This window comes from Mustela erminea, chromosome 11 (genome assembly GCF_009829155.1).
Source record: "Mustela erminea isolate mMusErm1 chromosome 11, mMusErm1.Pri, whole genome shotgun sequence".
NCBI classification, from domain to species: Eukaryota; Metazoa; Chordata; class Mammalia; order Carnivora; family Mustelidae; genus Mustela; species Mustela erminea.
In genome coordinates, this window is record NC_045624.1 from 59,536,962 (window position 1) to 59,563,552 (window position 26,591).

General features: G+C 36.3%; 1 protein-coding gene across 5 annotated transcripts in view; it reads left to right on the forward strand.

Annotated features, from left to right (window-relative positions):
• Positions 1–26,591, forward strand: part of DGKB (diacylglycerol kinase beta) — a 700,192-nt gene that overhangs the window by 210,556 nt on the left and 463,045 nt on the right. For all 5 annotated transcript variants that reach the window (XM_032305332.1, XM_032305334.1, XM_032305329.1 and 2 more), the window contains one exon: positions 9,502–9,600. In XM_032305332.1, coding sequence (XP_032161223.1) covers positions 9,502–9,600 — 99 coding nt within the window. The remainder of the gene's footprint in view (positions 1–9,501; positions 9,601–26,591) is intronic.

Below are 26,591 nucleotides of genomic sequence, written 5' to 3' on the forward strand. Positions count from 1 at the left end.
CACTGCTAGTAGTCTGTTATTGACATTCAAGGAATCTTGAAATTCTTTTCTTGTTTTATATTCCATTTTGTTTTCCTGGTTTTCTTTCGTATGTTTTAATGTCCCTCTTATCTGTGATTCCATAAACCTACATTGCTACCTCGACTACTTACCAGGAGAGCCCTGGGGAGATCCCAGGGTCCTGGGATCATGACCTGTGCCAAAGGCAGAGGCTTTAACCCACTGAGCCACTCAGGTGCCCCCAGTTGTACATTTATATTTGATCTTAATCTTGGCCTCAGCCTTGTAAGAAATTGGGCCTTCCTGGGGCACCTGGGTGGCTCAGTCGGTTAAGCATCCAACTCTTGGTTTTGATTTAGGTCTTGATGTCAGCCTCATGGGATCAAGCCCCACATTGGGCTCCTCACTAAGCATGAAGTCTGCTTTTCCCTCTTCTTCTACTAACCCCCCACTGCCAGTCTTTCTTAAATAAATAAATAAATAAATAAATAAATAAAATATTTTTAAAAGGAAAGAAATTTGTCCTCCTTTTTGTAGGAAATAGGTTGTGGCCTCTGAATAAACTATACTTTTAAAAATCTCGGGATTTCATGTCCAAATCAATTCAGAAAACGTGCCCCTGACATCTTATTCTTTAGATCAATGTGTAAATGAAGATGATTCTGTCACTATAGCAGAGCACAATATAAACCATAAAAGACTCTAAATCCTTTGGTTCTGTTCAGGAAATAAGAGAGCACTGAGGGGTTTAAGGAAGAGTTAAAAAAAAAAAAATGGCTGCCAACTTACTAAGCTCTGCAAAGTCCAGAGCCTTCTGGTGGGCCTCAGCCTTATTTTATGCAAACCATGATCTCTAGAGTTCCTATGGGTATTGGGTTCATGAAACAAGACTTGCATAATTTTTTTTTAAAGTTCTCATGTATTCAGAGGAATATGTAACCCTCTCCAAAGTAAGTTCATTCTCTATGCACTTTTGGATTTTTTTTTTTTAAGATTTTATTTATGTATTTGACAGAGATCACAAGTAGGCAGAGAGGCAGGCAGAGAGAGAGAGAGAGAGAGAGAGAGAGGACGAAACAGGCTTCCTGCTGAGCAGAGAGCCCGATGTGGGACTCAATCCCAGAACCCTGAGATCATGACCTGAGCCAAAGGCAAAGGCTTAACCACTGAGCCACCCAGGTGCCCCTCACTTTTGGATTTTTAACTGTAAGCACTTTTAAGCACATATTTATTAATTTAATGATTTCATACCTAGTTAAACAAAATATACTTACCTAAGAATATTTATATATTTGGTGTAATGTATACTTTCTTCTTGAACGATTATATGATGATTTTAGTATAAGGTTGATCTGTTCTCAACCCCAGTGTTTTCTTATTATTACTGATTGCCTTTAAAGAGACTGAATCTACTTTTTTATGTCCACATGCTTCCCAGAAAGTACTATTAATATAGAAAATACCTAGCAGAAGTTGTGAAAGAGATGGGCTCTCTTAGCATCACAATGCCTAGCTTTAGGAAGACCTATCTGAATGGAGTCTGTAGGAAACAGATTGCAAAGAGAAACAAAGAGAATGAAACTTGGCTTCATTTCATGAGTTTCTCCAAGGCTATTGCTTTCTTTTATGTATTATTTTTGGAAATGGGTGGAGTCTTCTAAGTTCAACTGACCAGATTCTTAATAAGTTCACTGTCCAACAATTAAGATAGCAGTTGTATAATCTTGGAACAGGTATATAAGAAGCTTGGGGCAGTTTCCTAATTTATAAAATGGAGTTAACAATACCTATCATATAGGATTGTTTTAAGAATTACATGTGTTAAAAAAAAATCTGTGTGAATGTGTTTAGAGCAAGACCTCACACATAAGAAGTACTCAGTAATTGACAATTATTATCATAGTGAAAACTGGGTAAAATACCCCAGGGCACAAAATCCCAACTCCTGGCTCACAGAGGGCACTCCATGAATATTACTCATGCCCTTTCTCTTTCACCTCTGGAAGGATCTAGTTGCGCAGTCTGAGTCAGAAAAGAATAGCATCTTCATATTCTAAAATCATCCAGAACCATGTGGTCCTGAATCTCACTAAATCCTAGACTAAGCTGATTTATTTATATTCGTAAAAAGCAAGTATTCCAGCTCTCTATTTTCTATCAGACATGGTATCATCATGCTTGCAGTCATTGGAAATAAAGTTAGAAGTCAATTTCTTTTATTCTTGTCTTTCACCTTTCTCTCATATATTCAACCTATCACTGAGCCTTGACATTTTCTCCTTAAAATATCGCTCTCAGATTTGAGTTTTTGTAGCCATCATTCACAGCCCAAGTGCAAACTCTTAGCACCTCTTAACTAGATTAGAGTCAGACTCTCTTGGCTTAGCTCCCTAACAGAAGGTACTTTTCCTATAATGCAGGCTGCAAACCACCTCCAGAATCATCTTCTGAAAATACTAGTTTGTTATCATATGCCACCTTCAGCACCCTATAATAGTTCTGTGATAATAAATGCAGCCCTCACTTCCTCCTACCCGACCTGGTTTTCAGTTCCTCAAATATCAGACCCGAGCCTAAGCACATGACGTATATGTTATTCCTTTCTACACACAGCCCCTGCTGTAGCTGTGGAGAACTGTGGGCAGTCCCTTGGGAAGGCCACGCTTCCCGCTTGCCTGTTACTTTGCTGACTCTATTCCCTTGAGTGTATCCACCTTCAATTCTAACTACACCTGCAAAACCACAATAAGGTCTATATCTGCCTTGAAATGGTCCTTGACACTAATCGTTCTCTTTTTTGGAATACCTTCTATACAATTACTCCGTACCAGAAGAAAAGACTAAATGTTTTCCAGAGGTTTCACGTCTGCATATTAATGTTGTGCACATTTTTAGATTACATTGTGCTCAAGCTCCTGGTCAAAAATATACATTTTTTTTTTTTAAATCACCGAAAATGCTTGACAGAGTGTGGAGCTTAGGGGAGGTCCTTGGTAAGTTCACTTTAATCACAAATGTGCTCATCTTCTTAATGTTAGATATGGAATTTTTTTTTAATAGAGAAGTTTTTCATTTTCTTTTTTTTAAGATTTTATTTATTTGACAGAGAGAGATCACAAGTAGGCAGAGAGGGAGGCAGAGAGAGAGGGGGAAGCAGGCTCCCTGCTGAGCAGAGAGCCCGATGTGGGGCTCGATCCCAGGACCCTGAAATCATGACCTGAGCCGAAGGCAGAGGCTTACCACACTGAGCCACCCAGGTGCCCCTAGATATGGAATTTTAAATACACATCTTTAATTTCTGTTTTTCCCTCAGTCTGCATCAGGTATACAAGTAGGTTTACACAAATACTAAAGTTAAGAACTCATTTTAATACCCACTTTTTAGTCAGCAATTGGTGGCTCCTTGAAATGATACTAATTTGCCATCTTAAAGATATAAAATTAAGGTCTTAGGAAACTGAGTTTTATATCCTGTTGCAAATCTAACCACTTAAAAAATAAAAACAGAAAACTCCTAAGACTGTGAACTATCTTCTAGCATTTATGCAACCATTTTTTGTGTTTTATAATTCAGTCAGCCAGGCTAAATATCTTCATTGGTTCTCTCTTCTTTCACTTGCTTACATTCTCTGTTTCTAAGATCCCACTGTGAATATGAGTTCAGTTCTGCTGAGAGTGTATTTCCTTGACATTCTTTTAAAAACAAGTTGTAATTTGCTCCTGGTTGTACTAAAATGTCCCGAGTGAGGTGGGACTCAGCAAGATAGGAGGGTGATACATTTCATTTGAACTTGACAAAAGAAAGCCTACAAAGGCTATGATTTATTTACTTTCGGTATCATGTGGGTCTACTCCTTTATTAAAATATTAGGCTATGAGTAGTAGTGTTTCCAATGCCTTTCCAATAAGAAGATTTATGCTTTAGCAAATATCTGCATTTAAGCAGGATCCTGAATTTGCAAAATGTTAGAAACAAAAGAATGTATAAACCAACAATGTTCCTTTAAATCAGGGCACTTAGTTTTTCTTTAGAAGAATGACGTCTGTGTCTTATTTTCCTACAAATACATATGGAAATTTATTTTCTATTTTTTTCCTCCCTTGACTTGTTAGATTCTAGTGCTTTATTCTCAATATAGTACCCCAACTCTTTCCACAACTCCACCCTGTAAATACATACACGTGCATATACACACATTCACACGCATACGTACTTTCACATGTTTTCTTTTTCTTCCTAACTTGAGACAGCTTTTCCCAATAAACACAGATCTGGCTGTAAATTAGGTGCCATTGGAAATTGTCATAAACTCTGAAATTATTTCCAAGTGTTTAATTCATTTCCAGGAAAAGCTGGTTCATATTTTATGAATTTCCTAGATATAGGACTGATTCAGTTAATACAAAAGAGAATTTCTGGGGGTGCCTGGGTGGCTCAGTGGGTTAAGCCTCTGCCTTCGCCTCAGCTCATGATCCCAGGGTCCTGGGATCGAGCCCAGCATTGAGCTCTCTGCTCCACAGGGAGCCTGCTCCCCGCCCCCCCCCCACTCTCTGCCTGCCTCTGTGCCTGCTTGTGATCTCTGTCAAATAAATAAATAAAATCTTAAAAAAAAAAAAGAATTTCTGTACATATAAAAATAAAATGACTTAAGGATTTCTGTGCCTTACTCTTAAAAGAATGCAAAGACACCCAGGAACCAAAATAAAAACACTTAAAAGAAGGCAACAATTTCTTTTTGTTTTGTTAATTTAATTTTTTTTAAAGTGTTCCAAGATTCATTGTTTATGCATCACACCCAGTGCTCCATGCAATACCCACCACCAGGCTCACCCAACTCCCTATCCCCTCCCCTCCAAAACCCTCTGTTTGTTTATCAGAGTCCTGAGTCTCTCATGGTTCATCTTCCCCTTCAATTTTCCCCAGTTCACTTTTCCTTTCCTTCTCCTAATGTCCTCCATGTTATTGAAGGTAACAATTTCTTATCTCTGGGGCTCCACTGGCCATTTTATTGAAGAGGCAGGATTCATCTGTGCTCTAGTTTATTTATATTCTTGATAAGGATTTTTGTATTTTCACTTCTGCTGATTTGGGATCTGGGTTGTCTTTAAGACAATTTTCAATCTTCAGCATCTTACTGACACTGAAAAGGACTCAGCTGTGTCTTTTTCTTATACCCTTGTCTGTAAAATGTCATGGCCTCAAGTTTAAGCAAATTGTTTTTATTGCTGATTATGTTCACCTTTTTCCTTTTTAAAATTATATTGAAAAATAACATACATGCTGAAGAATATAAATATCTTAAGGGTAGAACTGGATGAATTTTGCATAAATGAACAACTCATGTAATAACAATCTGATCAAGAGAGGTGCCTGGGTGTCTCAGTGGGTTAAAGACTCTGCCTTTGGCTCAGGTCGTGATCTCGGGGTCCTGAGATCGAGCTCTGCGTTGGGCTCTCTGCTAGGTGGGGAGCCTGCTTCCCCTCTCTCACTGCCTGCCTCTCTGCCTATTTGTCATCTCTCTCTCTGTCAAATAAAGAAATAAAAAACCTTAAAAAAAAAAAAGAATCTGATCAAGAAATAAAGCATTGCCAGTAACCTAAGATTTTGGGTTGGGGGAGGGAAGGTGCTTTTAAAATCTATCATATGGGGGCGCCTGGGTGGCTCAGTTGGTTAAGCGACTGCATTCAGCTCAGGTCATGATCCTGGAGTTCCAGGATTGAGTCCCGCATCGCGCTCACTGCTCTGCAAGGAGTCTGCTTTCTCCATCTGACCTTTTCTCCTCTCATGCTCTCTTTCACTCTCTCTCTCTCAAGTAAATAAATAAAATCTTTTTAAAAAATTTAAAATCTATCATATGGCTTGTATTTTTTGATATTTGCCTTTTTTAAATAGACTTTTTACTTTTAGAGCAGTTTAGGGTTCACAGCAAAAAATGATCCTCACTTTTTTTTGAAGGGTTTCTTTCTTTCTTTCTTCTTTTCTTTCTTTATCTGAGAGCGAGGGACAGAGAGTGTGTGAGTAGGGGAGGTGGGTCGGGGGGAAGAGACAGAGAGAATCTCCAGCAGTCTCTATTCTGAACAGGGAGCCTGAAGCAGGCTCCAAGCTGGGGGTAGGGGTCTCCAACCTGGGGTCTCCAACCAGGGTTCTGCTTCATTCCATGACCCTGAGATTATGATCTGAGCAAAAACCGAAAGTGGGTCCCTTAACTGACTGGACTACCTAGGCTCCCCAAATGATGTTCACTCTTAATCTTCATAAATAGTACTGAGAACTATAAGTTACTTTTTTTGGCTTTCACATTTTGTACTTTGTCTTCAAGTGTGTCTCTCAGCAATATGGTGAATAAACTAGAACTGCTATACAAATTTGTCTTCTAGCTTTTGAAATGATGAGAATGATCAGTAGTTCCCATATGGTGTCCTCCGTTTTGACACTTTGGGTTTCATGCAATGTCATGGTGGTGTTGATGGCCACCCAAGTACATTGAGCAGCTCTCAGTTCCCAGTCTTTAAAAAAAAAGTAAGGTATCAGTGCACGTTACTAGTTAATACAGACTTTTGGGGCAGGAGATTTTTTTTTGCACTGCGTGATCATATGACTACCGACTTTCTTCTAGAGTCTGCTACTTGACCATGTTCCTTCAGGATTCTGCCTCACAGCTGCTTGGACAAAGCTCAGGAATATAGACAACAAGATAGGCAAACTAAAAAGGCCCCAGAAAGTTTTATTTGCTTATATATATTTATAAAAAATATATTTGCTTATATTCTGAAATCCCCATACCCAAATATGAAGATTTACCCCCTATACACATACTCTGTTCAGCTCAAGTGTGATTCTATTGAAGTCTTTTGTGGGTTTTGGTTTTTTTTTTTTTTTTTTTTTTTGCTGGAAAATGGTCTTTAAAAAAGGAAAAAGACAAAAAACTATCATTAAGTTCATTTTATGTTTGTCATCTCTTCTTACATCTGGTAGGCTTCAAATAAATATACAGAAAGGATCGTTATCCTTTGCCATATCAGTTGCAAATTGTTGGAAACACATGGAAAGGAGGCGTGGGGGAGAGGGAGGCCCTCAGATAGAATATCTGTGGTCAGTGTGGGCCTGCCAGAGTGTGCCCTGCCCCTCTGTCCTTCAGAGTCACATATGAGGCTGAACGAACTTCAGGGAAGAGGAAAAAAAATTCAGAACTTTCTCATTCCGTACACTCAAGGGTCTTTAATGTAGATCTTGCCTCTACAGATTAGAGGCTTCTTAGATTCTGCATTCTCAGATTTAAAGAGGTCATACAGGATCAAAAAACAAAAGCCTTTTTTGCTGTGACACCCTGGCATAGAAGAGCCTTAAGACTCATCGTTTGTCTTTGGTTTTGGTTCATTTTTTCATAGTGATTAAGATGTAAGCTTCCCAGGACTGCCATCACAAAATGCCACAAAATGAGTAGCTTTAAACAACAGAGCCTTATTCTCCTTTAGTACTGGAGGCCAGAAATTTGAAATCAGAGTCCATCTGAAAGGTGTCTGGGAGAACGCTTCCTTGCGGCTTCCTGGGCTCTGCTGGGAGCCTGCCCTCCTTGCTCTTCCTTGGCTTGTGGCTGCATCACCAGATCTTTTCCTGTGTTGCCACATGGCCTCTTCCCTCCATCTCTGCCCCTGTAGGTCCAGATTTTTCTCTTCTTATGAGGACACCCTCATAGTCATTGGACCTGGCTTTTCTTTATCCTGTAAAACTTCAGCTGAACCTGAATACATCTACAGAGATCTTATTTCCAAATAAGTTCACATTCACAGGTACCAAGAGTGAGGACTTCAACATACCTTTTGAGGAATCCATTGTCCATTAGGTCCAAATCTCAAATTCCAGAGCCATGATTTATTCTAAGGAAATTAAGTCCAATAAATTAATAATACATTTCACCACCAAATTTTCATTTGCCAAATCAAAACATCCATTTATTTAGCTCTTTTGTACATGTGGCGTGAACCTCTGTTTTTAACACCTCTTGCCTCTTGATGTAGATCAGCAGCGCTTGGTAAGAAGACTAAACCATTGTCGGGGCACCTGGGTGGCTCAGTGGGTTAAAGCCTCTGCCTTCAGCTCAGGTTGTGATCTCAGGGTCCTGGGATCGAGCCCCACATCAAGACCCACATCAGGCTCTCTGCTCAGCAGGGAGCCTGCCTTTCCCCTCTTTCTCTGCCTGCCTCTCTGCCTACTTGTGATCTCTCTCTGTCAAATAAATTAAAAAAAAAAAAGAAGAAGACTAAATCATTGTCTTAGAAGGAGTTTACATGTCACTGAGAAGCAGCTGCTAACCATGGATGTATATGGAGAGGTTCTTTCATTTCATGTAATGGGGCCTTATGTGTAGGAATCATTACCCAAGTAGCCTTAACGCAGGGCAAGGAGTTGTTAGTACGACGGATGTTTTAGATTGAAGGGCAACAGAATACCGCTTCAGGGGAGTTCTATCACCAATAGTAAATCAACACTCTTTGGGGGTTTATGTTTGATTGCTAATTAACTGCTTACTAAGGTAAGCTTGTTTGGAAAATTAATGTAGCCATGACTTAAACGGAGTGACTTTGGTTCAAAACTGAAAAATGATGCCACTCCATTTTTGTTTTGAACAAAACACGTTACTTTACTAACACGTATAATTGTTCTAAAGTAGTAATATTTTATAATAAATTTTATATTTTAATAATTTTATATTAAATTAAGATGGAGTGAGAGAGCAAGAAATCCCTAGATGCCTTTAGCAAATTTGTATGATTCCCATAAAAACTACCACCTCAATTTTAAAAATCACTATTTAATGCACTATGTTATAACACCTTAATTTAAACTTGTGACCAAGATGGATAAAAATACAGTTTAGATTCATACATGTTAAAAAGTAAAAAACATTATGTGATTATACCCTAACTTAATGTAGAGCTGATAAATACAATATAAAGATAAATTTTTATAATCATAATCATCTTCTTATATTTATATCCTGCTCCTACTGAGATGAATCTCTGGTTACATTTACATATTGAATTACAAAGTTAAAACTAATGATGGGATCAATTATGCCCCATACTGAGCTGTGCACTTTGGAATGACTTTGAGAAAACAGGAGGGTCAAAAAAAAAAAAAAAAGCATCCTCGGCGCACAGTGGTTTCAGAATTATGCTAACAGATAAGCAAAGGAAGAGACAATAATTTGCATTTGTCAAGGAAATCAGGCATTTATTGGTATAAAATCTAAAGTATTTTGAATATAAACATTTCTCAGAATTCGAAAATATATAGGCTAGGTCATAGAAGTTGCTGAACGGTGGATTTAAGGTAGATATATAAGGGCAAACATAACCTCATTCCCTTTTTGATCCTCTTAATTGTTCTTGGAATCCTTTTGATGTATTTTTAATGCATTTGCTGTATCTCAGTTGAAATATCTGCTCCATATTTGCTGTTGTCATGCCAAATGATAGTGTCTTCTTTCTCTTTCCTAGCTGCATAATAAATGTGCTTCTCATCTCAAACCTGAATGTGACTGCGGACCTTTGAAGGACCATATTTTACCACCCACAACAATCTGTCCAGTAGTCCTGGTGAGTTTTTCCTTCTCATCATTCTGCTCTAACTTGGGGTTTTTGTGAAGAACTGGTATGCTATACCATTAAATGCTTCCAGGGCTGATTCTTTTCCATTGATCAAGGCAGTGCTCTATAGATCAAAAATACCCCATTACTGCCAAGTAGACACCTTTGCCCACTATATTTCCTTTTTTCTTCATGGCACAGTAAACGTTTTCGTAAGGTGTGCTCTAACTGAAGCTGACTCAGGCTTCACCACTTAGTCATGTTGTACTTACCAGAAATTGTATAGGCGGAACACTTCTACATCTTACATGTTTTATAGATCTAGCTTCCCAGAATAATGAAGTTATTCTTATGGGCAATTTTGCTGGAGATGCACATTATATATCTGCAATGTTGAGTCCTCTTATCTAGGTCAGAGGCTACCTAGAAAGAGGACACATATGCTGAAGAAAGCTATGCACTGTCATTAGGTGTATTTTATTTTTTATTGGTGAACAATAAATTTAACCACCTGCAAAATACTTAATTAAATAAATATGTAAGTGGGAATATTTAAAAAAATATATGTAAGTGGGAAATGCGTAACTGAGGCAACCCAGAGAAGAGTCAAACCTCAATAGAAAGAGAAGTAGGTAGTCAAAGATAATATTCACATTACATTTCAAAATCCAAATTGTTTCTAAAGTGAAACGCTTATTTTACAAAACAAACTATTTTATATCCATAATGCAGTTCGCATTTTTAAAAATGACATGGAAATTAAGTGGCTGGGACTTGAGCTTGGTATAATAAAAATACAACAACTAAGAAATGTTAGACAAATACTTTTCTAAAGGTCAACCTAGAAATTAATCAAATTACTCAATTTGCACCCACTTATGATTCATTTTGTAATTATCTGTAAAATACTGGTTGTATTTTAAATGTCTTTATTTAAAAATTATTTAAAACTCTTCATTTTCTCAAACTACAAGTGTAGAGCAAAAGAAAATACCCCCACATTGCTGAGGATAGCAATAACTAATTCTCAGTTTCCTTTCTTCATGTGAGATTCATTAGACATCCTGTAGTAAATAAGATTAATTAAAAATAATAAATGCCACATAAAAATACATTTTAGATGAATTTTGGTGTTATTTTATTTTTCATAGCATTGTCTTAAAGAGAAAGGACTTGTACCATTTTTAGATATTTATATTCTTTTTAAAGTTATAGTAATTTTACTACTTTTGATGCAGGCTTGATCTCAGATTTTAACCCTAGAAAGAAATTCATCCTGTCATCCTAACATCTAGCTGCCTATGTAAAACCCTACTCAGTTCATTGAACCAGGAGACTAGTTCCTTCGTCTACTTATGTCAACCTCTGGTCACATAAAGTCAAGCATGAGCTACTTTCTTTTTATTACTCTATCTTTTCTTTCTTTGAGAGAATCAAAGGTAGAGAACATGTATTACATGAATATTCTTGTGTTCTAACAATCTTAACAAAACCCTCACCCTGGTGGTTTTTTTTTTTTTTTAGATCCTCTTGATTCTGAAGATTTGTTTTCAATCATTAAATCTTCCTACAGTTTTAATCATGATTTGCATCTCAGCAGTTGCTCTTTTATCATTTCCTTGGTACTACCTACTCCATAATATTTGGCACTGTTGACGACTTCGTCCTTCATGAATGCCTACCTTTCACTGACCGCCATTACGCCACGCTCTCCTGGGCTTTCTTCTGTTTCTCTGGATACCTGCCCTTTATCTTTCCTGGTTTTCATGACTTCATCCTGCTCCATGCTGGTGAATCCCTTTGCTCAACCCTCATATGTCATAGCTTTTCACTCTTAACATTCTTCCCAGTGGGATCTTGTTTATTTAGTTGACTTCATTATCATGTTAATTTATATTCAGTTCATCATCCATCAATAGGTTTGCATCCCAAACCTATAAGCCTGCAACTTGAAGGCCCCATGCTGTCTTACATGCCCAATATATTATCATTATTGAATGTAATAATAGTAGCTCATATAGAGAGGGCACATATACCATATCAGCTACTATGCTTAACATATTCATTCATTCATTTAGCAAGTATTTATTGAGTGTCTTGTTGATGCCAAATAGTATTATAGGTAGGGAGATAAAATGGTAAAAGCTAAAGTAAATCTTTGCTTTTGTAGTTTTCATTCCAGCAATAAACAATGAAATAAGAAAATTATTTCATACCTGGTTGTGCTTTAAATATAAAGGGCAACGCTGAAGCAGGAAAAGAAGAGGAGAAAGGTGGGGCTGTAGTTACTAAGGGGGTGCACTTTAGAGTTTAATATGGGAATAGTTGAATGGAGAGTTGAAGAAAGTGAGGGAGTCATCCACATGACTGTTGGGGGATGGAACTTCACAGAGGGGTCACCAAGGATGGACAAGTAAGGATTCAGAGGCAGAAGAAAACAGTTGTATCTGAAGGGCATCAAGGAGATTAGTGGCTGGGCCTAAGTGAGAAGGAGGAGGAATAGTAGAGGAGAAGGTCAAAGATGTCATAAAATATTCCTGTCCTCTAGGGCACTTTAGGCCACGGTAAGATCTTTAGCTTTTATTCTGAATGAGTTTGGAAGCCAGTAGAAGATTTTGATCAACAAAGGGGATGATCTGACTTACAGTTTAAAAAGAACAATGTAACAATGTTAAGGGGGCAGCAATGAACAAAAACATATGTGATACTTCTCTTTTCTCAGAGAATTAGGAACCCGGGATATTGCCGAGAGAAAGGATGGTATAAACTGTATGAGAATTTAGAGGATTGGTAAGAAGTTACACAACAGGCACTGAGGAAAGTGGGAGCTTAATGGATCAAGGGAATGCCATTTGTTTAGCAGGGAGTAATGAACAGCCCCTTGTTAATCATCATAAATTTAGAATAAGACCAGTAAGCTTGGATGAGTATATTTCTCTAGTCAAATTCAGTTATATTTCTCCATTTTTATTCTAGTTCCAGGAGTAGAATAGGCAGAGCCTAGCTTTAAGGAGGTTACACATAAAATTTAAGCTGGGAGTGAGGGAAGTAAGGACATGGAGAGGGAGATTCAATAATGGGCGGTAGGAAGAGTATGTTGTAGATTGTTGTGGAATCCTAGATTGTTGAAGTCAAGGTTATCAGTATTTCAGTGTCAGGTTGTGAGAATGAGTGGGATAGCAAATTGAGATTATGAAAGGGTTGTGGTCACTGGTAATGATAGGTATGAATTAGTTTAATCCTCACAGTGACACCATAAGATAAATATTACAACTATCTACATTCCTTTTATGAGTAACCGAGAAACAGAGAGGTTAAGTACATTTCCTATGTCACATGGCTATGAGCTAACAGGCCAGAATTGGAGCCCAAGAATTATTATTCCATAACTCATTCACTGAACTTACCATTCTCACCCTTTTTCCAAATCCCAAACAGACCCTTCCCCTCTCCTGTTTTTCTTACCTTGGTGACTAGAACATTCATATTCTAACTTTCCCAAGATAGAAACCTAAGAATTATCTTTGATGACTCATCTTAAATATCAGATTAATCATTGGGCAGCCTATTCTGATGTTTTCAATCCTTTTTCTTTCTTCAGCCCAACTGCAACTGCCTCATGTGTCACCATCACAAATTGTTGTTCAGGATTGTCCTAATGACATTCTTACTGAATTGCCTCCATTCCATACAGTCTTCATTCTGCAGGAGCAGAACGAATCCACTTGTGAAAAATATCTAATATTTTCCTGCTTAAATATTTTTTTTTTTAAGATTTATTTATTTATTTATTTGACAGAGAGAGATCACAAGTAGGCAGAGAGGCAGGCAGAGAGAGAGAGGAGGAAGCAGGCTCCCCGCCGAGCAGAGAGCCCGATGCGGGACTCGATCCCAGGACCCTGAGATCATGACCTGAGCCGAAGGCAGCGGCTTTACCCACTGAGCCACCCAGGCGCCCCCCTGCTTAAATATTTTAACATATTTAAAATAAGTAAATATCCAGTAGTTCTCTATTTGAATTCCAAATTATCTAACATGGCAAGCAAGGCTCTAACTAGATCGACTCACCCAATCCCTCATGTCATTAGCACACTTGAATTCAAGGATAATTTGAACTACTATAGTTCTCTTAAGTACACCCACTTTCTAAAGCTTTTGGAGTTTTGTATATGTTAATGAATCAGCCTGAATCACTTTACTTTAAAATTTCCCCTGCCTTGCTAAATAGAAATTAAAGGTTACTTTTTTAGCCTGGAATAAATACTCATACCACTATTAGACCCATTAACTATTTAAATAAAGAAATTATACCATTGTTCTGCCCACAGAATTGCTTAATCAGTTCGGACTGATGGCTCTGAGACTTTTTAATTTGTAAACTCTCATTTGACATCCCAAGAATAATTCCACACCATATCCCACACTGTAAACTTTTTTTAACTTTTGTTTAAAGAAAATCGTTAGTCTTCACAAGTAATATAATCTCGTTTTCCTTTTTTTCAATAACAATTCCCTTCTTAAAAATTATGAGTTCCGTTTTCTCATGCTGATGTACTTGAAGAAGAGCAGGTGAGGTTCAGAATCACTGTAAGATGGCCATGAGTAGAAGAAATCTCTCTTTAATCTGGGAAATATAAAATGAAGAGCTTAAGATACTTAATTTTATTGAGGTTTTTCTTTCCTTTGCCTTGACTATATAGTCAGACATTGGCTATTGAATGAGCGACATAAACTTAATATGGAGTTTAATTCCTGGTTGAAACACCTAAATAACATACTACAAAGTCAAGGTCCACAGCAGCACTCTTTTGATATTTTAGGACATCTTTTTAGGTGTTATTTATCTTTTAAAAAATCCCACATCACATTTCCATCACATTTCTCAGCCTCCCAATTGCTCCCCAACACTTGTTATTACCTTTAAGTTAAAAGAGTCAGTAGATGTGTGCTCACCTGTTATGGGGATTAGCAAGGTAAGCACCTTCTTTGCACTGATGGCGTGCTCTTATTGGAATATACTACAAACGGCTTTCACACATAATTGGTCTTGATAGTGCCTATTGCCATAAAAATGGATCCAAACCAACTACTCTGAAATTAAAATTAAAATGTGACCAGTGAGTCTATACATCACATATAATCACTGCTTTCTGGGATTGCTTTTGGTTTCTGGCATATTTTGAGAGTATTATCAAAAAACCATATTGCTTAAAATTGATGTAGTTTAGAGACTTTTGTCAAGATACTTCTGTGTTTGAATACTTACCATGCTTTCTTTGAAAAATCTTCCAGCAAAAATGATGACATTCATGGTCCATTTACTGCCATATCGGAGAAAATTCAGAACTGTTTCCAAAGGCAGATTTCTTGAAGGCCTTCCCTCATCCTATCTCCAGACAAATGTAAAGTGATTCCAATCTATTCAGTGGGGACCCTTGATAAGTAACTTAATTTCCATAAAAGGCCATTAACCCTTCCCAATTGATTGTTAAAATGAATATTTCTCCTTTGAATGGAGTCCATTAAAAAATATGTTCTTGACTCTCCTTATAGATGAAACTTAGAAATTTCTGCTGTCCAATATCAAAGTGACAATGAAAAAAATTATAATAATTTCATGGAGAATGTGGCCTGATAAGCATGAAACCCACCTTTTATGTTCTTTAATGTTCTAAATTTTACCCCCAACCAAAGACGGACTTGTTCCATCTGTTTTAGTCCCTTACCGAATTGCTTTAATTAAATTCAGACTCACCATTATGTCATTTACCTACATTGAAAGATATTTTAAAAGTGATTTGGAACTCCTTATTGTAATAAAAAAAAAGCTGTTTTTAGAGATGCCTCCATTACCTAACAGAAATTCCTCCGTTCCCTTTATCATGGTTTTCTTTCAGTCCCTATCGTCCTAGTACTGTCATATTTTTATTATATAGTATTACATACTTATTATTTACACACACACACACACACACACACACACACACATGTTAGCCCCTCACCCCCAGAAAGGTTGAATACAATAGATCCAGGCCTTGTGTTTAAATTAAAAATTTTTTTTTAAAAAAGAGAATATTCCAGATAAGCATTTAAGATAAAACACACTGCCTGAATCCATTACTGTCGTGTTTTACCTTCTACCCTTAAAATGCACTGAGGTAAATGCATAAGACATTTGACAATGATGTATGTATTTATGTTATTTACTTCTTCGTAATAATTCATAACTTTATTATTATCCCATCCATAAATTTTTCTTCCTTTTATTGGCCTCAGAACTTCTAAAATTATTTTTAATAGTACATAAATTTGTTGAGTCACAGAAATCAATGAAATAGGCTAGGTAAAGTCCCTTTGATTCTCAGAGTAATTTTGTAGAGGAAGCTATAAATTTGATCAACTTCTCTAGAACTGTAGTGTAGTCTGTATGTTCATTCCAAATTTTATATTATTTTTTTATGATCAGTCCATTTGGATCTCAAGGAGTGTACATGTTTTTATAATGATTCTTCAGTTTGAGGGAGGCTTTTATTACATTGATTCTTTCACTATCAACAAAAGAAAACTTGAGGGGCACCTGGGTGGCTCAGTGGGTTAAAGCCTCTGCCTTCGGCTCAGGTCATGATCCTAGGGTCCTGGGATCAAGCCCCACATCAGGCTCTCTGCTCAGCCGGGAGCCTGCTTATCTCTCTACGTTTCTCCCAGCCAAGAAGCTCAACTCAATGGTTGTGTAAGTGCAGATACATCACACCGCAACTGTTTGCAACAGCCAAAGCTATCAAGTCAGTTTCATCTCACAGAGGGCTTTGAAAATGCCGCAGATATAATTTTGGTTAGTATTATAATGGTCAACCCTATGGCCAGTTATGACATTGAGAGATTATGTGGATTATGCTCCTTTTTGCTAGGAAATGTTTGTAAGTAGGAAGAAGACAAGGAAATAAAGGACTATACCAAAAGGAAATGGTGGGGGTGCCTGGCTGGCTCAGTGAGTTAAAGCCTCTGCTTTCCGCTCAGGTCATGGTCTCAGGGTCCTCGGATCGAGTCCCTCGGATCGAGCTCTCTGTTCAGGAGGGAGCCTGCTTCCTCTTCTCTCTGCCTGTCTCTCTGCCTACTTGTGATCTTTGTCTGTCAATTAAATAAATAAATAAAATCTTTTAAGAAAGAAAAAAAGAAAACTTGAGATGTCTCATGAGGAAGTGGCATTTTAAAGTTTATGTTTCAACAGTGAAATGAAGCAGATCATTGTAAAAATCATTTTTATTATATTTAGCTCCGTGATTTAATTCACTTTTCTCCGTGCTAGAGTAATTCTTGTACATCATTATTTAAAAATAAGATTCCTTTTATCTAAATAAGGGGTGGATTATTTTGTCATTTTCTGTATCAGTATATACTAATAAAGCTAAGAAGTTAAATATAGGGATGATATAATGTTGATTATTTTAAACTAGAGTTTATTTATTTATATTTTATTTATTTATTTGACAGAGAGAGATCACAAGTAGACAGAGAGGCAGGCAGAGAGAAAGGGAGAAGCAGGCTCCCTGCTGAGCAGAGAGCCCGATGTGGGCTCAATCCCAGGACCCTGGGATCATGACCTGAGCCGAAGGCAGAGGCTTTAACCCACTGAACCACCCAGGCGCCCCTAGAGTTTATTTTTTAAAGGTTTCATTTACTTGCTAGAGAGAGAGGAAAAGAGAGAGCATGTACAGGTGCACATGCAAGCAGGGGAAGGTTCAGAGGGGGAGGGAGAGAAAGAGGGAAAGTATCCCAAGTAGAATGTACACAAAGCACAGAGCCTGAAGCAGGGCTGAATCTCACAACCCTGAGATCGTGACCTGAGCTGAAAGCAAGAGTCAGACGCTTAACCTACTGAGCCATGCAGGTGTCCCTAAACTGGAGTTTATATTAAAGATAAGCATCTACTGTTTATATACTATAATGACTGTCTTTAAGATCATTACTGATAATCTATGTGCATTATTTTTATATACAATATCTTCAGTGCAAGATTCTTTTATGTTTTATCATCTTCTTCTCTCTACTTCTTCCTTTCACCTTTCCATTGTCTTTTTAAGTTTCTGGAGCTAAAAGTCCAGATAAGAGCTTTTCTCTTCTTTCCCAGAAATTACACTCTATTGGCTAAGACAGGCAAGCTGATTACATACTATGGTAAGATAAATATTAACTTATAGGGGCCCTCGAGGACAAACTCTTAATTCTTCTGGAGGGTAACTCAAAGAGTAAATAAAGGGTTTCTTGAAGAAATGATGCCTGACTTTTGAAAAATAAGTGGGGGTTTGACTGCCAAATACACAGTGAATGCCATATGAGTAGTCGAAGCAACCAGAGACAACAGAGTGAGATCTTGAAACTAAGAAATGGTTATTGAGGGTTATGTGTAAAGGTGAGTCTTGGAGAGAAGGACAAGATAAGGTATGAAATAATGAAAATCCTGTCCTGTCTTGTCAAGGAGTTAAGCTTATCCAGTATAAATAGGAGACGACATGATCAGGTTTTAGAAAGAAAGTTCTAATGAATCGAACTAATCAAAAACTAATGGTGTATTATGGTGTATTATATGATGGCTAATTGAAAATAATAAAAAATAATAAAGATTACGTCTGAGATTTAAATTAAAAAAAAGAAAGAAAGAAAATTCTAGTAGCAGTGTGATCTAAAATAGATTTAAAGCTGGGAAAAAAATAAAGCTGGGAGCACAGGAGATATGAGAGTGTAAATAGAGGATTGTGATGTGAACAATCAGAAACATCAACAGAGTAAGAAAATGAGCAAATCAGGAGAGAAGATTGTGGCCAAAACTGGAATTAGAGTGTCTGATTTGATTTCAGAGTAGATTAGTCATAGAGGACGGTAAAATCTGGTTTGCAGCCATTGATCTGGGAGGCTATCTTCCCAGTGTGGAGAGGGAGTTCACTAGCTATCAGGAGGTCAAGTAACTCTAGGGATAGTTTATTGTATGTTGTCCTTAAAACATCCCAAGATAATTATAGGGTCTTGATGAATTGGTTGCTATATAACCATAATGAATAAGAGTAGGAAGAGCTAGGAGATTCCTTGAGTTTCAGATGATAAGAGATATTCTACTCCGAGTCTGAAGGAATGATGATTTAAATGGAAAGCTGAGTGATTTCAATAAAACTATAGAACAAGTACTGGATGAGAGAATGAACAATCTCTTTTCAGAAACATACTAAAGGAAGTGGCAGTGACTTAGAAAGAAAAGCAGTACTTTGTTTATCTTAAACAAAGATTCAGAAAGCCCAGTAAAAAGTGTCAGAAATGAAGTGAGATACAAAAGATCAATTTAGGAGAAAGAAATCAGAAATAAGTTTGGGATAGTGATGACCAGAAAGGAAAGAGACTAGAAATTTAAGTTTCATGTGAACTCTGGATCAGTGGGCAAGTTGTTTCCTTCAAAGGGCTACAGAATCAGAACAAATGATTTGTGTCCAGAATATAAAAATAATTTATGTAAATAAATAATAAGTAGCAAATAATCCAAACCAAAAGGGCAAAAGACCTAAAGTAGGCTTTGGATAAAATATATAAATATATATAAATATACACAAATCTCCTAAAAACATATAATATATGCACACCATCTTTACTCCATCAGGAAAATACATTTTTAAATCTCAATAGGTAACACTACACACCCAAAAGAATTATTAAGACAATTAAAAATCCAAGGCTTTGGAAAGGATAGAAAGCAAGTGGATTGTTCATACATTGCAGATGGAAGAATAAATTGGTTCAGCCATGTTACAGTACTGTGTGGTAATATACTCTCTGTATTTGAGTCCTGATTTTTTCACTAATTTTGTGATATGGGGCAAGTTACTCATATTTCATATGTCTGTGTTGCATTTGTAAAATGGAATTAAATGAATTAATTCATGAAAACTGCCTAGAAGGATGCCCAGTATATAGTAAGTGTTCAGATGATCTCACCTACTAACATGTTTATTTTAAGTGTTATGTTGGAATTTAAAAAGTAGATTTCAACCATTTATTATTAAATAAAATTGATGAAAATGACATAAAAATTAAGAGATAAATTTAAAAATTGGAGTGAGATATGTAAGAATAATTATTAATATATAAAAGGAAGCACTTTTAAAAACTTCTTCCTGATTCTTAGATGTGTATTTAGGAATATCTGTAATTAAACTTTATATAGCATGTGACACCTTATTTTTACACTTAAACTAATATCATTAAATGTGTGTGTTTCTGTATACTATGGACCATTGCTATTCATGGCTGTATAATATCTTATTAAGTGAAGATATCATAATTTAGTTTAAATAATGTTTATGTCTAGCATGTTTCCAATTATTTATTTTGTTATGATATACAATACCTTACTGAACATCTTTATGAAGAATGGCCTTTCCTGGTTACTCTGTAATCGATATTCCAAAGTATCCTTTTTTCTGCTCATACTGTATTACTTTGTTCTACACATGAATCAGATTTCACGGTTCTTTAGTTCTTTCTGCACTATAAACATATCTTAATCAGGAATATAATGTTTGGAGTGTTTCCTAAAACAAAACAAAAAAAAGTTGTAGCATAAACTATTAATGTAAACATTTAAGTAACTGATTTTAGAGGATAATTGTATCTTATGTTTACACAAACATCATATTATCAGAATATACAATCAGAATAGTATTCATTGGCAGATAAATGATATAAAGAATCAAGTGTATGTTCAATATGGTGCCTCTTTTGGACCAGTTGTGGTCTCTTCTCCCCAAAATACTTTATATTCTTGTTATAATATTCTATATTATCTTAAATAAACATAGAAGAATGCCAACAGAATCAATAATGAAGTTCGTTTGCTCAGAGAGGAAAATAAAGCTATTTGGGTAATATGAATTCTAGACATACCCTTAGACTTGATTCATATTTTTCCAACTACCTCTCTTCTTTACTGTTACTGAAAACTTGGACAACATAATGTTGCTGAAATACCAGTTGATGCATTTCTACATATAACACTCTTGGAGAACCACATGTCTATATTACCTTCTTTTCTTCCAATCTTGCTTGCTCTTCTACAATTATAAGAATTCTACTAGATTATGCATTGTAGATATGGTGATTAAGTCTAGTGTAGTATCGGGTATGTTAAATCTTTCCTTAAAGTATGTGTTTTATCAAGTCATTACTCCTCAACAATGTCAAAAGTTCTGTTAGAGAGAGAAAGCATGGTATGTGTGTATTTTCCTCACAGTCCAGCTATTATGGGATCTCTCTGTCTTCTCTGTCACTTAACTGTAACCAGAACACTTAATAATGACCATTTCAATAGTAAACATGAGCCAGTGTAAGGGGCGGGGGGGAGATGTTTGAATTCCTCATGATTGTGAAATTTGGATTTTGAATGCTCTGGAACCTTGCTTCCTATACTAGTTGTAGGGCTCCCAGAAGTTTAATGGAGAGGTGTGAACAGTTGGCTAAGGCTGTGACTTGCTGCAGTGAGCTTCAGTTTTTATTTAACATCAGTTCGGCTGCTTCTCCCTTCTTTGCATTTACCTCTTTAACCTTTAACCACAGTTACTGAAGTCATCTATTTTCTTCAAATTCTTTATGTAATGTACCATGGGTTTATGCCTGTGCAATTTTCTTTTTTGTCTAAAGAGTGGGGACAAGCCCATTGTCAGTGCTCAATAAATGTTTCATCAGTGCCATTACTTAATATTCATTTAATTAATATTCATTATAGATCAATTCATAATTGTCATCATAGTAATGATAGGCAAAAAAGAATCTAATTTTTTCCATACTTTGAAAATCTAACTCGGACTCATTTTTAAGTTATTATTCATAAAAAGATAGCTGCTTTTTATTTATTTATTTTAAAAATATATAGAAGTAAATTCTGAACATTCCTATATTTTTTTGCCAATGGTTTTCTTTACTCAAATTTCAGTGAGGAACATATTTAAGCACTAAAGCTCTATGATGTTTATAATATACGTGTACATCCATTTTGGATGGACAGAGTCTTCATGTATTTTTATTTTAAAGGTACATAGGATAAGAAATGGGAAAAGATCCTGCACACTAAGTGATGATCCCATCATCCATACTTGTGAGATGAACCATTTATCTGTTACATTGTCTTAGATTGATTTTAGTGGTTTCCAAAGAACCCATCTTCATAGTAGCTTAGGCTATGTAATATAGTATATGTATACTTACAAATAAGGTCTAATCTAGAAGAAAAAATTCATTATATTGTGGCAAATTATATTTGTTTCTACCTAAATGAGTATGATAGAGTTCTATTGTTAGGATTCTAAAATACTATTTTTAGTTACTTGTTTGTTTTTTTTTTAAATAGGGCTGCATAGATGTTTTTCCACATTTCTCTGATATTTTATGCCTAACATGTGGCTGTACCCAGAGAAAATTATAATCATTTTTTTTTAAGGAAACAAACTTGGAGTCTGTTAATTTTGTCATGATTTATAGAAAAGTAAAAATGAAAGACTGATATGACATAAACTGGGAGTTCAATTAATTGAAAATCTGATGGAAATCTAAATCATGTAGGCAAAAAAATAAGCATTATGTAATGAAGGATAAAAATATTTGATAGCTAAAATCTAGGAAATAGGTGGAAGCAAAGTAAAGAATATCTTTTATATACCTGTTTCAAAAGTGAGGATATGCAATTATCTATTAATGAATTAAGTTATTCTACAGCTTACTGCCAATAACATTAGCAGCTTATATAAGTATGCAGCAATCTAACACAATAAATGTATACTGAAATCAAATTAGTCTTAGAAATTCACTTCACTAATATCCTAAAAAAGTTGACAGAGGTAGTTTGCAAATTTGTCACTGAGTTTCTTAGTAGCCTTATGAAAAGAGGGGGAATACAGTCTCGACAGTCTTCACAACATAAAAACAAATCATTCACTTAGCAGAAACACTTTTTGTTGTTACTGTTGTTTCTGAGGTCTGAGATTAATTTCTTCCATACCAAATTGTATCAGAGGGCACAACGGCTCAACAATATTGCTATAATCATAGTAATGTTTGTTTCCTTTGGTTTCTCTTTTTTATAATAACTGTCAATGCAGACGGATGGCTTATGGCCAAAGTGCATTTTAGTATAAAGAAGTCTACCTGTTGCCAAAATAAAATAGTAATTCTGCCATAAGGAAAAAGAAAGAAGCATAGTAGTTAGAAGTTACATCGATGTCATATGTGAAGATTTATTATATTGAGCAGAAGAAAACATTAACAGCAATGATCAAGAATACTAAAGAAAACATCTATTTTATAATATATTGATTTAAAAGGAGTAACTATAAGGTTAAGAAACGACATAGAGAAAAAAAAAAATACCTTAGGAGAAACCAAAAAGAAACCAGTGTCTTTTTGAAGACACTGTGTCTCTTGAAGACAGTGTCTCTTCAGAATCAACTTCTGAAGAGAACTGCCTCAGTGATTTGATGGAGTGGATTAAGAAAATCTCGTTTAGTGCAAAGATGCTATCCCTAAACAAAAAATTAAAATATTTTCTTAAGTCTAAGTATACTGAAGAAAATAAAATTACGCTAAAAAGAACTGACATTTCTTCAAATTCACTCATCTATTTAATGCAATTCCCATATAATATTTATTTATTTTTTGCTTGGCAAAATGATTCCACAGTTTGTCTGGAAGAATAAATATGCACAAATACATTATGAATTCATAAAGCCATAAGCAATAGTAAGGAAGACCTTTTTTTTTTTTTAAAGATTTTATTCATTTATTAGAGAGAGAGCAAGCTCAAATGAGAGAGAAGCCGAGAGAGAGGGAGAAGCAGACTCCAAATGGAGTAGGGAGCCCAATAAGAGGCTGGATCCTAGGACCCTGACATCATGACTTGAGCTGAAGGCAGCTGTTTAACCATCTAAGCCACCCAGGTGCCCCAGGAAAGACTTGCTTTTAACAAACCTTAAAATTATGCTTATTAAAGTCACTTTGATCAAAATAATGTCATAACTCTAGAAGTTATAAGGACCTAGTAGAAAGTCTAAAACATAGTACACTAATATGAGGTAATGTAGTGTATGATGGAGGCCATATTTTAATCTGGAGGGGGATAGTGGGAATTGGTGGTGTTGAGATTACTGCATAGCCATATGGGAAACCAAATTAAGATAAATTTCACTTTATACCTATTCAAAAATAAATTAAACATGGATTAAAGATTTATTTTTACCCTTTAAAAAGATTTTTTTTGCCTTTTTATCTTTTTCCTAAAAGGAAAAGATTAAAGAAAATGTTGACAGACTTGACGAATCAAAAAAATTTTTTAAATGGTAAAGAAAGAAAAAAATAAAAATAAAAATGGTAAAGCCCAAAGCTCATAAATCAAGGCAAACACAAGCATTATAACAACAACAACAACAACAAAAAAAAACCCTTGTTTTGTAGAATTAATGGAAATAATTACAAAATAATTTTAAAACTTAACTGTTACCAATAATTAAGAAAAATTAAAACAAGTTAGAGATCATACATTTTCTACTCAGTAAGACATGATTACCACGGAGCGTGGCATAGATGCTCCCAGATATGTGAACCTCTGTATAGGTATTTTTCTGCTTGTGCCCTCCAAAGCAAGATTGGGGTTAGGGCAGGGCAAATATCCAGAACTAACTGCATTACAGTAGAAATAAATACTTTAAATCATTTCTGTCTTCTAACTTTTAAACTTTGAGTGCAATTAAAATCAGATCCCTTCACCACTAGACATTTAAGGATAAATTCTACCTTGCAAAGGTAACCTATGGTTTTAATGATTCCAGATGAAGTGGCGGTGATCATAAAGTATTTATATGCATGCTTTTCTCTGTTTTACTATTAAATATAACTTCTCTATTCTCAACTTTCAACGTGAAACCTGAACAAGAATTGATTCATTTAAAACTTTTGGTCTGTACACCAGTTTCATGCACAATGCAGTGATTTTTGACACTCTTTTGTCCTTTTTTCTTAGTTCAGCCTGCATCTCCCCCTTTCTATAGAAGAAGGATTGTTTAGTTCCTTTGAGGCTGCCATACTCACTCCTTGCCTTCCAGCCTAGGTGGTAGAATATATCATTTCAAATTCTGTTGTTAATGCTCACAGAAGCTTTGACCTATTTGGCCTTACTTGCCTAAGGAAACCCACATCTTATAGAAATACAGCTTACCACACCATATTCTATTCCATATAATATTATTCCTGTTTCACCCCAACCTCAAATATTCTTGAATTCTTCCATTTGGTTACCATTACTCCAATATCCTTGAGTCACCAATGCCTGTATCCCTCCAGTTTCTTTCTTTCTTTCTTTTTCATTCTAGCACTTCCTGCTTTTCTTTCTTCCCATTTTCCTCCTTTCATGGCCTTTGTCACAATATGTAATAATATATTGACTCGCTAATTTACAGTTGAAACCCTCAAATAAGGTGTCACCTAACATGCTTGTGATAGGTAGCTCTGGACAGCACCATGATCTGAGTCCAGCTCTGGAACTTCTCTGTTTCCACTCTTAGTGATATGTCTGCCCTTGAACCCATACTAGAAGGATGGCTGTTATTTTCTGTTTTTCTTTATTTGTATATGGATCTGACCTTGTCTGCTTCTTAACTATATGCAGCTGTGAAGATACACTCACCGTGTCAGATTTTCCTCCTTCTACCTCAACTCACAGTATTCTCATTCCTGATTATAAAATGTGTGGAAGACTATTCTTGCTATTCATCCCAAATCCAGTGATGGTCTTTTTTGGGATGGTTTCCCAAGGAGCAGAGCATGAACCAGGGGCTTGGATGTTTGTGATTTATAGAGGAAGGAATGTTTCTTTATAAAACCATCTGTATGGGATGGAGGAAGAAGGAGAGGAAGGGGGCTTTGTGCAAGAAAGTGGTTATAAGAAGACAGTAAACCTTGGCCTGAGCCCTGGGAGCTCTGGCATAAAATCATACCATAAGGCTGTTCTTAACTTAAGACAAGGGGTTGGCTTTTTCTAACTCAGATCAGTTATTCATTAGCTGTGGCTTCCTCCAGGATAAGAAGTGCTTGCTCCTCAGGCATCCTGCTCCTGGAGTAAAGAATAACTTCAGAAAATGTGACAATTAGGAATTCTCAACAGTCTACACTCATAGCAGTTGGGGATAGGTTCTCTGGCTAGGTGACAAAGAATCTGCATCGGGGTACCAAAAACATCCACTAGACCCCCTTTCCAAGAATCCTCTTTTTTGAATCCTCTGCAGCATTGACAGTATTTTAGATGCTCTGTTCTTGTATCATGACACTCACCTCACACGTTTCTACTCGATTTTATTCTGCCTCTCCAGTCACACTCAATCCATATTGCTCAATTCCTAGCCCTCCTTCTATTCTCTTAATTATGTTTCCATTTTTAACTATATACTTATGCCATTATGCTTGCTGTAGATTATCTCATCCAATTCCATGACTCCAGCTACATCCCCCCCCCTTTTTTTAAAGATTTTATTTATTTATTTGACAGAGAGAGAGAGACCACAAGTAGGCAGAGAAGCAGGCAGAGAGAAAGGGGGAAAGACTCTCCACCAAGAAGGGAGCCCAATGTGGGGCTCAGTCCCAGGACCCTGAGATCATGACCTGAGCCAAAGGCAGAGGCTTAACCCACTGAGTCACTCAAGTGCCCTCAGCTACCACTTTTGAAAATGTCTGTGTAAGCTTGTTCTCTCTGACCTCTCAAGATCCAAATACTCAGCTTCACCTTGTGAATTGCCTCTTGGATGTCCCACAGAGGCCTCAAGGTCACACCAGGAGCTGAACTTGAGTTGTTTCCTGTGAAGCTGTTCCCTGTGCACACTGACCCCCCTGCCATCACTCTCATTGCTCACATGAAAGGGAAGATCTCTTTATCTCTAGCACCTAATTCATTGTGACAAATAGTAGATGACCAACAAATATTG